We start from the raw sequence: 12,088 nt of genomic DNA, 5'->3' as shown, positions 1-12,088 counted from the left end.
TTTTAATAGTAGTTCCTTTTCTTACGGTTTCTTAGTATCTGTATTTATATACAAAAGCGCTGGATCATTCGTCCATTCGGCTAAGCTATGAACAATCCAATTTTTATTCCTCTCGCGATTGCGGTTGGTCTAGCACGCGACTCTAATTTCATATCACTCCTCTTTCTCCTCTTTTTATCGTTCTTTAAGTTTCCACTCTCATCCTCCAAACATCCAAACCTATTTTTTTATTCGTCGAATCGCTCGTTCCGCTCAGAGAAATCGTGAACATTCGATCGTTTTATCATCCTCTTCATCTATTTCGAAATTTTCTTACTTTGACACGTTTCTATTCGTCGTACGTTTAGCGTCACGTTTACGTATATTGGTTATAAAATAATTGACAAAAACCTGTCAAGTAAGTCAACAATTCCATCCCCTCGTTTTCAAGTGTCGTTTGGTGCCCGGCCAATGGCCGGATTATAATTATTATTTTTGTTCTCTGTCCCTTTTTTCCCTTCTGTTTCTTTTCTAGAGGGTGGTTTTTATTCGAGAGCGGAACGAGCACGATTCTTCTGTTAGCAGCGACAGGCACACGATTGTTCTCTGGTTTAGTAAATAAAAAAATATCGCAGAAAGGACAATGGTCACTCTTTGGCGAAGTTTTACGATCACTTACATTATACAAATTACGAATAAAATTTGTTCTTCTCGACAATTTACGAAATGATGTTTGCTTTAGACATACAATTATGGCGAGTGTTTTTATTTGTAGTTCAACGTATCGACTACCACGAGATTTCTTTCAATCAATTTCTAGAACTCTCTATTGAATATTCCAGTGAAATTTTATTCGATGTGTAAATTAGTTTGATGCTTTAACTCTATTAACTTTTTCAATTAAATACTTTGATCAAATATTCGTTCGTTTTGTGATACTTTCTACGAAAATATCATCTACACGACTCTTGCTTTTTTCTTTCTTTTTTCGCTTTAACGAAACACCTGGAAAGATATAAAATGTTAATGGACAGTGTATCGGGAGAAACATTACTTAAAGCAGTTTCGTTTCACGAGAACGCACGACTTAGGCTCTCTTGCGCAATACTTGTGCAACAACTATTTCGACGATTTTAAAAAATACACCGAATCAATTTACACACCTGACAAATTTCGCGTCGACTTCCACAACGAATTATTACAAAGCGATCGCGTTTACATACAAACCTGCTATCATTCTTCTACACGTACAAACTTCTCCAAATTTCCCTTATTTTTAATAATTCATCCTGAATTCCCAGAATCGTAATGAATTTGCAATTTCACCTCAAATCATACATCTTCGTCGTGAATTATTAAATCGTCAATTATTGATTCACAATCATGAACAGAGAGATATTTCCTAATTAACTCGCTATTTTCGAAATTCACGAGAAACACGATCAATTAGGGCATTGGACACTGGTTCAGGCGAACGTTCCACGAAATATTCCCATCTCTTGGTACGTTCGCCTCGATTTCGAGCGCTTGCCTCCCCTTTTTCGCCAACGAACGACAGGAACGATTTCCGGAAGGTGTTCAGGCGACAAATACAAATTCCAGCCGCGCTCCAACACACTTATCATCCCCGTCAAAATCGGTTCGGCCGCGATAACTCGAGGAACCCCCGTGCCCGTCCCCGATAGCTCGTGAATCTTCTTCCACACCTTCGAATTGTGGATGCAGCTGCTCGGAATCGACGAAAATCGGTGCCACGTCGAAATACAGTAAATCTTTATCGATCGTTTCTTCGTTTTAATTATCGCATCTGTTGGCGATTATCAGCGCGTAAATTTAGCTTCCAAGTATCAAACTGGTTTGCGATTTCGTTTCTCTTAGGGAGAGATCCCACCGAACGTGTACTATCATTGGACGAATCAATTTTCAATGAAATTAATCGAAATTCACGTAGTTCGTTAGTTCCTGCAGCAATACTTTTAGTTAGAATATCTATTCAGTTAAGATGTCAACATGTCATTCTGACGTACAAGTTAGAACGACCGATTCTTCTGCAATCTTCTTTTCGAAATTTGACTTTTGACATTTTTGAATGTCACGTCTATCGATTGAATTGAATCGCTTTAAAGCTTCCGGAAAGAAATCTTTTATCGGTTCGTTAAATAGATTTCCAAAGAAGATCTTCGAGTTCAAATGGAAAAGATTCGAATATTTGACATTTCTTTCAATAACACAGAAATGGAATTAAAAAATGTTCGATTTTCAAATTACAACAAATGCAATGAAATGGAAGTTTCTCGATGATCTTTTTTCATTTGTTCGTTTCGTAACGAAAATAAGAAAGATCTGCAGAGTTTTGTCTGCCATTTGGACGAATCGAGTTCCCTGAACCGTGACCTTGTCAAGCCTGTACACAGTGGTCTTTTTCTTTTTGCATGCCTATTACGAAATGTTCGCGTGAACCTGTCGCATTGAAAGCCGAAAACGTCTCTGGTTTGTATGACGGCCGCGATTCAGACGACGCCGTTGTGCGAGAGGGAGCCATCGTCCTGCCACGTGTTCGCTGGAAAGAAAAAGTCATCTTTTCAGATTCTCATCGAGACGATCCCTTCGCTAGATGGTAAGAAGTTTGGGGCCGCTCGAGCCTGGATATTATCCTGGGTTACCTCTATAGTGCATGTCCTGAGCCATCGATGGACACTTCGCATCCGGTCGCTGCCGAAAGAAAAATACAAAACTTGGTTTTCGTTAATCGTTTCTCGTCGGAACGTATTATTAGCGCCTCTAAAGTATTAATAGAGTAAGATGAAATATAAGAGTAATATTGTTCTCTGTTATTCGATAATTAAATATAATAATAATAATTAGAAATAGTGACCAAATAATATAAATAATAATCCTGCTGCGATTTTTCAACTCTGGGATTGAACTCTTCTTGGACTCTGAATTTCTACATTTCCATCTCATTCTTGTTTCAAAGAGCGAAACGACGCGTAGTATTTTACGAAGAAATTTAGCACAAAATTGAGATAAGAAATCATGCCTGTTAGCATCTTTCATATTTTTCTCAAACTTAAGAAGTTTCTTAGCAACAAAAGAATCTATTGAATCGGTAATGGCCCAGAGAGCGTAGCAGGATTAAACTGTTAAAAGTTAATTTTGATCAATAAATTTCTTTTAGATGGCGCGATCTGGTCGGAAATTATTTTCACCGATTTTACGAATTTTTCGTGATCCAGAAAATGAATACAAACCCTATCCTTAAATTATTCTGTTAAAAACGTACTCAATCGCCATTAACACAAAACAAATCATGATATCGCTTTCTCTCGATTTACACGCTTTATATTTCAACTTCGAATTAACATTCATAACGATGAAATCGGACTTATTCTACATGCTTGTAGCCAAGCTTCCACATCGGTTAATGCGATTAGTCGATGAAAAATTAACAGAAGCGCCCAAGTAAATGGATGGAGGGAGAGACGATGGAAAATAGAATAGAGCAATTCACCTTGTGAAAATCGATGTTTGTCCGTATAGTCCTGTAATGAAGATCCTGCAGCGGCCTCGAATTGTTTCCCAGGGGTGCTTTCGGGGTGGTCGACGGACCTTGCATTAGTTGCCTTAGTGCGTAAAGCTGGAAATGGGATTAGGATTACGATGTAACGATGCCGTTCCCTCGTTCAATATTTAACCATAAAGCAGAGCTTGTTAAGTAATGGCGTGGTCGTGGAAGGGAGAAGGATTGAAATAAGGGTGGTGGAAGCGTAAGAATAGCCCCGGGAAAACGGGAGTTGAATCTCGAAAGTAATGTACTTTAAGGTATTGGTGTTGGTGCGCCTGACACCTTATTAAATTATTTATTGTCCCGCGATTAATTTTGCAACGGTGCAAGGAGATTAATAACGCGGACCAACGATTTACGCGAATTTCATCGTAAAATTTAGCGTACTTCGTTTCTCTCTAGTAGCCTTTTTAGTAAAAATAGATATCCTCTTGGACGGTGAATAATTAAACGAAATTGCTGTATATGTATATATGTACTTCATTTGGTGTGCCGGTGTTGGAGTAACGATCGTATAAATTCTTCCTCGCCGTGTTACGAGGACAATTTCGCAGGATCTTGAGTTAACTCATAGGTGATATGCCGTGTTAATCCAAGTACGCGTATTTGGTCAAAATGTAATTTTGTGAAAAATGACTTTTAGCGTTTAACAACTGGTCACAGATTTCAAATACGTTCGAAATATAAACTGTTACATGTGCAGTTTCAACGCAGAGACGTTTCTCTTATTTAATATTTTATATAGATAAACTAAAGAAAGTTGCTGGTACGCTCGTTCGACCTAACACGGCAGGGGTGTAATATTTGTAATATTACTGATATATAAGAAAACGACAAATTGCTTACAAATTGGTTATTTAACAAATACGGTTTTTCCCATAATTTGTAACTGAACAAATGTTTGAATGTTTCTAATAATGGGATAAATGTTTCTGAATGGAATTGCAACTTTCTTCGATCCTTTCAGTCCTATTAAGAAGTCTCTCAAACTACTGTCGTGGATACGGATGCGTGTACATGTATTCAAAATTAGTATCGTGTTACGTTTATATTATATACACGCGTTTACACAGAACGAAAGATAGAAGATTGACTAATTGTCCATTCTACACACGAAAAGGGTAATAAAAAAAGCTCGAGGGAGGAATACAAATTGAGGTAGATAGGGAGAAGGTAAAGAGGATCAACACTTACCTCTCGCGCTGTTACGTAAATAGGTTTGTTGAGGATCAGCCATACTGCTGTTTCCCAACAGCCTGGGTGAGTCGTGCTGCCCTCGTAAGTCATGTAATCGTTCGTGTTTGGAAGGAGGCTCTTCAAAGACAGATGACGTACGGGCGCAAAATCGCCTGCACAGAAACACCAAAACTATATGAGGACAACGGGACATTTAAACCACCATCGCATTGTTGATTTCGAAATTGTTGCAAAAATACGCGCTTTCGATGTTTCCTGATTTTTTACGAAAACTATCCTAAAAAAAAAAAAAAAGAATTAGAAGTTATCCGATATTTGAGGAAAAATACTGGAAAAAACAGTGCATACGTTAATCGTTAAAATGATACATTCTTTTTCTAAAATTTAGCTGTGAATGTTCGAACTAATCTCCATAATCTAATAATAATTTGGATTATCAAGAGAAATTTGCCATTTATTTGACATATTCTGTGCGTATGACGTATAAAAATTAGGGGAGTAAAGTTTCAACAAGGATACCAAAACGTAAGACGTAAAATTTTCGATCTTAAACAATGTAACGCGCTGTGTAAATCGTTGGCGTGATTATTAAACTGATCGAAGGAAATCAATGTTGCCGATTCTGTATGAGCAGAAAAATCGCCTCTACCTTGAGCAAACAGAATAAAGGCTAAACTTTTCAAACTCTCTTTGTGCGGCATAACGAAAGCGCATCGGTAAAGAGCGGAGCCTGTCGTCTAAATTCCAGAGTATTTGCATGCTAAACGATCAAAATTCGGCGGGTTCTCTTATTCTATCGGTAGAACCGCTGCGTTGCATATTCAGCGACGTTATTTCGAACGCGACAAAATTACTCGATATTCGTCCGAGGCCACTCTTTGAACTTCAACTCGCGAAACAGACAGCCTGGAAAAAAGAGCAGGAGACTGGCTCGCCGGCGCCAAGAGAAAGGAACTTTGTATACTGTATATATTATTTATTTATTTATTTATTTATTCGTGGTAAATGGAGGTAGGGGACTATAGTAGCTTCCACGATACAACGAGGTCGTAAAATCGACTGTTGTTTCTACTGGTAACCTTATATTGTCCTTTTTATTACTGGAATATCCTTTTACGCCTGTTTTTGCACTGCTTTTTTTCTACATATTACTAGAATTCGTTCTACGACTATTAGTGTAAGGATTTTTTTATTCTTCTCATTTTGTCTTAGTATTTTTATAGGCACTGTCTTTAACGACTTCCTTTCTTCGTCCGCCGCTTTTTTAATTATTCAAATTCTATTTTTACTTCGTTTATTTCTTTTACGTATCGAAATTCTTCCTTTGGTGTTTGTTATTTTGCGCTTTTTATTTGTTATATCATAGACATTCTTTTCATAGAAGACCTCACGCTCTTATTTTTATGATCGAAATTGCTTTCTTAGTACAACGCGTTATATTCATTCTTAATGATTTTATTAAACACTTCAAACCTCGATGTATATTTTTCCGTATTAATAGATGAGTTAATAAATAGGAAATAGCTAGTACACTCGACTATACAAATTAAGATCGAGCACTGTAGAAAAATCACGATTTCTTTCCTCCATCAAAGTATTCTGTCTGTTCATAACTGACAAGACTGCTTATGGATGATTTGCGCATAGTTGGTAAGTAGGAACGAGCTCGTAATTCTGCAGCGCATATAAATCTGCGCGCAAGAGAAGCAATAACAAATTGATGCCGGTCGTCGAACGATCGTAAAGAGAAATCGTGGTTATTCCGTCGACTTAACGATTCGACGTGGCGCGTTCACTCGTAAAAGGGGTGACCCGTGTGTGTATCGTGTATCACGTTGTCGTCGTCGTCGTCGTCGTCGTCGTCTCGCAACGATACGAATAATCGATAGGGTGTGACCAGGACCCGAAGAAATTCACTTCACAGCGGCGATTTCGATTCTTGAACGAGGCTCGCTCGGCCGTGAGCGAATCGCAAGCGAACTGGAAAACCAATGAAACACGACTAATCGTCGAATAATCGTCGAATTATACGATAGAATGGTTTATCGAACCGAAAATTTCACAATTAAAATAACTTTAAAGAAGAGTGTTTGTTATATATTTGTTTGTTTTTAATTTTTAAGAAATGTTGAAATATTCAGTTTGATATAGGAAGTGGATATTAATTATTTAGGAAGCTGATGTACTACTTGTTAAATTATTATGGGATAGGGTTTCTTGATATGGATTTATCGATTATGTTAATTACATTTGAACACAGGAAGATACTTGTTTCTATAGAAATTATCAAACCCCTGATACCAGATTTTTAAACTGGTAATTTTTAGCAATCGTTAGTATAATTAATGGTAAAATATTTTGCATAATGAAGCTTGCCATATTTTTCTTTTTCTAAAGGTTGTGATAATCAAAATTACTTATGAAGATTAAATTATTTTAATCATAAACAGGCTGCGGATGTTTATGTAGAAACATGTTCTTGTTCATTAAGAAACAAAATGTTACGTATTTAATAACTGAGAAACAAAACGAGAAACAAATCATTCCGTTTCTTACTATAAGCAAACGCTACAAAATCTCTTTCATTAAAAACCTCCTCTTTCAAACATACTGCAAACGAAAAACCTCAGCGCAACATAAAATCTGATCAAAAACCCTAAACCCTGGCAAAACCGAGTTCCACTGGAAACTTTACTAATCATCCTCATAAACTATCATACGATCCACCAACTGAATCCCATAGCTCGATTCAGTGGTCTCCGCCCTTTTTCCCGTTCCGTTCTGTAAATTAATCCCAGGGATGATTAATCTGAAAGTCGGACACCGTTTCGTAAAAAGGAACTCTCTATCCTTTTCCCATCGCTCGACAAGCTTCTTCCGGCGTCATTAATCGAGCTTTAATAAAAATCATCGTCGAATGGCCAACGCTCGAATAGGAGAGTCGTGGCGAGTTGAAAAGCTTCTTGTTGCGGTGTCGCGACGTCGCGACTGCGAGCCAGCTATTCCCCTCGTATCGAGGCACGTGACACTAAGGAGGAGCGAGCGTATGTCGGGGCAAATGGTGAGCTGACACAACGGATAAATGTGGCGACCCTCAGCCATCCGGCTTGTTCTCGTCTTCCGCGGCGAGGAAACATTTTTAGGACAGTATTCAGCCCGCTTAGAGGGCAGAAAGTGGCGGACTCTCTTTTTCTCTTTCTTCACGACCCTCGTTTCTATCCACAAACCCTCTCTCCCATCTCTTACCTCACCTTAGACGCTCCTTTCCATTCGTTTTCTCGACGTCGGACGCGCAGTGAAGACGCGTGTCCCCGCGCTTTATTTTTATTTATCGCGCGGCCCCGATTCTCTTTCTTCGAGGCGTCACACGCGAAAGCGCTGTGATAAATAATAAGGAGGACGCCCCGAGACGGAGAAATATCAAGCGTGTCCGAGGATCGAAGGGAAGGAGGGTGCTGCTGGAAGGATTCTCTTTGTGTGATTAATGGGCTGTTGTGTTGGAATGGGGAGAATGGGGCTGCAGCGAGAACGTTGTATTGTGGGAGTGTTAATGGCTTGATGAGTCGAGATGTGGATTAATTGAGGATGATTGGTGGCCGATTTTCAATGTTGCAAATGGGTGGTTGGCTTTGAGTACGAGGCTAGGAAGATGTTTTAGTTATTGGGATAAATCGTATTTATTTGTAGAGTATATAATATGGAGGATAAATTATGCAAAATAACGTAACTCTATAGAGAAACGTTTTCTGACACAACTTTTTATCCGTCGCTCAGTCTGCCTATTTTAATATATAAGTATACAGACGTATAATTTAATACATATTTCAAAGAATATTTTTTCAAGGTATGTCATGTACGTACATTGGCGCTCTAAAGTTTAGATTATATTAGAATTTGCTTCAATCAAACAGATAACTTCATTAAGGAATTAAATATTTTATCTATGATATTACTGTTTCATATTAAAATAGTAATTAATTATATTTAGAAACAATGTTTGTAGTATTCTTATTTCCTTGTAAAATGTACGGAAGAGTTTGTTCCACCGGAAAAGCAAAGGGTGTTTCAAATTCCAATTTATTTGTATCTTAATTTTTCTCTTGTTTTAACAATCGCGAAAAGACATCTAATGCCTTAAAAAGAATTTTCGCGTGAAATGGAAAAGAGAACTGATATAGTAAAAAGAAAAGAGGAAGTAAGAAAGGAGGAGAAGGAAAAGTAGAGAAGCATCGAAGCAGGTGACAAATAATAATAAAGATGTGGAAAGGATGGAAATGAGGGTGAGGCCAGGTATCACAGCAGGGATGGAACCAGTTCTGAAATTCAGATGGAAAGAAGAGAAGACCAGAGGGTCGTCCGGTGATTAATGAAATGCATTAACTCTTGCACAGAGGTCGCGAGAAAAAAGCGTGAAGAAATTGAGAAACGTGTCACACGTTGCTTCGTTCTATCCGATTTCGGAGAGCGCTTCAACGCGGAGGCAATGATTTCTCGAATTTCTGCTACGTGGCGCAGAAGGTTCGCGTGCACGCGTCCACGAACGACGCACAGATTATAAAAAATGGGGAAAAAAGGTGATGAAAATAAAAAAGTTATAACGTTTTTCAATGTCCCGTGACGTCAAACTGCCGCGGTTTACAATTTTCGTGAAATTGATATTTTCAATTTTATTCTGCTAGGGCACTGATTTGGTTAATTTAATAACTTGAAATGTAAAATGGTAAAGTATAGATATTTATTATGGAAGGAAATGTACTGTAGAACACGTGTACACTTTTGTTAAATATAAAATAAAGAAATCTATATAAAATGAAGAATCAACGGAAATTTTCACTTAAAAGGACAAAAATATGATTTCGGCACAAAGAAAATGATTCCTCATGAAACATTTAAGATAAAATAGTGGAATATCTTTCATTGCACGCGTGTATTGCTGGCCTAGAAATAAAAAGATATCTATTTCGTTGGTTTTAGACACGTTCAGATTTTATAAAACAGGAATTTCATTCGATATGGATGAAGTTTTTTGATTTTCACCATTTCTCTCCCTCCCCGCCTCCCTCTCTTTTTACGATGAAACTATATCACGAGGAAGAATGGTTAATATTTGCATGAGGAAAATATTTCATCGATTTCGAGTGAGCTGGCGCCGTTTGAAAATGACCGATTTTGGAATTTTAACCTCTTGTAGAATTTTTCGTACTAAATAACGTCACGGAACGAAAAAAGATTCAATTGAAAATATGGTTGAAAGTGGCGAGAACAAAGGAATATTTGCTTCGTTCTAAATCTAACAAGAGCAAGCGGGAAGGCAGAGCGTGTTCCAAATTAGAGAAGCGGTATAAGGCGGATTTATAACCGCGTAACGTGAGGTCGAGGCGTCACGCTGAATACTAATAATATAAAATGAACTTTCAAGATAAAGCCAACGTCATTTAAAATACCGGCTGAACATACTTTTTATCCATGTCCACTTATTGTATTATTTTATCCTTGGTTATATCTCAGCTTGAAAGGGTTCAATCTCCTTCCTGAATATAACTATATCATAAACTAATTTACTAAACTAAATATACAGTATAAACTGAACACATACAATGATTTATTCAAACTTCGTACAATCGTGGACTCCATATGGTATGAAAGATAGTGATCCGAAAATACGAAGTAAGGTTTTCATAATCTTAATGTTAAAGACAAAACTCAATAATGTAAGTCGATGAAAAATTTCAAATAAGATGTTGTATCAACGCAACGTTCGTTTTTAACAGATCAACAAATTAAATTTGAATTAATCAAATTAATAAATTTTAAGTATCTTTTGTTTCATAAGGTAAAGATTATTAATAGTTGTTCGTGTAAAATTAACATAATATTAAACAAATTAAAAATCAAGTAAACCAACTCGTGATTAATGTATTTTTCACTGACTCTAACGATACCAATTCGAAGAATTTCAATATCTTTTAAAGCTGAACGTTATTGGAAATAGAGCGATCCCTTACAAATACCCGTGAACGCAAATATTTGACATAAACAACAAACGTTCGATAATGTCATGCAGGTTCATCCTCGCCGCATATAGTGATTACGTTTTAATCTTTAGTTTGACACAGCAGAGGACACAGGTTATGATGGCGTGCTCCATCGCTGTTCTTATATCGCGATTATCGCCACTGTCATCATCATTATCCCCGGATGTGTGGTCGACCCATTAAGGTCGGTCAATTTTCCTAAGAGCCCTTTGCCCTCAACTTCCACGCAACGACAGCCACACGTGTGTTTCTCGAAGAACATTTGACGCAATAGAAGCATCGCCGATAGTCACTGGGTCTGTCCGATAATAGATAACAGAACGAGTGTATATTTGTCTCGATAAGCCTCTTAAACGGGCTAATGCGCTCGATTAGGATAATTGGCAATGTTTGTAGTTTCATGTAGCTTCTAATGAATCGGCGACTGAATCGGGCAAGAGTTATAACAGCTATCGTTAGATTTTTATGCATTCACGTGATATTTGAAGGTGTGAAAATAAACAGAACCTACAAAATTGAAGTATATAGAAAAGTATGTAGAATTTTACCGCGCAAAAGCTTAAACGATATTCTAAAATGTTGTGTCAGGTAGCAGGAATAAATGATTTGAACGAAATATTATTGCGAAGTTAATTAACATAATTAATAGAAACCACGAGATACGGTATAAGCTTATATCTTATAATTACTATGAATTTTGGACGAAAATGAGGATTTGTTTTGTTGTGATGGGAACAAGAGAAACAGTGAAGAAGTGGGATGAAACAATGAGCTCCATTTAATTGATACAAGATTAATTATTTTCGATCGGTCGTCTCATTAATGGGATGTTACGCGTGCGTTTAATTTCATTTATACAAACGTGATATCTTTCGAGGTCACTCATTTCATTACACACTCAGTTTTCCAAATTAATTCTGTATTTACCGGTATGATTAAATCAAACTCTGGCAACCATTTACCAACCTAATTGCATAAAAGCCCGACCTATAGACTTGCTCTGTTGTTTCATAACTTGAAATCAGAAACAATGGGTCTGATGTACAAATCCTTCCGAATCTTTGATGAGAAAACCAAAGAACAGAGATTAAAGAGGAATCCAAGCAAGATTTCCAAAAGTATGTAGACTGCTCCGTGTGTAATGTGACACCCAGTTCCATCGGTGTTTAATAACAAACGAAAACGATGCACAGAATGTACATATTACACGAAAATATCGAAAATACAGTAGCTGTTAAAATATTCAATCGTTGAAGCAGATTTCTGCTTAGATGCCACTTTTATATTATTTTCATAAAAATACGAATTTGCA

General features: G+C 37.2%; 1 protein-coding gene across 3 annotated transcripts in view; it reads right to left on the bottom strand.

The window, feature by feature from the left end:
- Positions 1–2,303: 2,303 nt before the first annotated feature.
- The window catches only part of LOC117208836 (carbonic anhydrase-related protein 10), a 225,708-nt gene continuing 215,923 nt past the window's right edge, over positions 2,304–12,088 (bottom strand). The window contains exons 7-10 of one of the 3 annotated variants that reach the window (XM_033450241.1): positions 4,739–4,893; positions 3,491–3,616; positions 2,643–2,691; positions 2,304–2,557 (exon numbers count right to left, since the gene is read on the bottom strand). In XM_033450241.1, the coding sequence (XP_033306132.1) occupies positions 2,490–2,557; positions 2,643–2,691; positions 3,491–3,616; positions 4,739–4,893 (398 nt within the window). In that variant the 3' untranslated portion in view covers positions 2,304–2,489. The remainder of the gene's footprint in view (positions 2,558–2,642; positions 2,692–3,490; positions 3,617–4,738; positions 4,894–12,088) is intronic. The other 2 variants (XM_033450242.1, XM_033450240.1) reach the window with 2 other exon arrangements.

Source organism: Bombus bifarius, unplaced genomic scaffold (assembly GCF_011952205.1).
Source record: "Bombus bifarius isolate JDL3187 unplaced genomic scaffold, Bbif_JDL3187 scf7180000008162, whole genome shotgun sequence".
NCBI lineage: Eukaryota > Metazoa > Arthropoda > Insecta > Hymenoptera > Apidae > Bombus > Bombus bifarius.
This window is presented reverse-complemented; position numbering and strand designations above follow the sequence as displayed.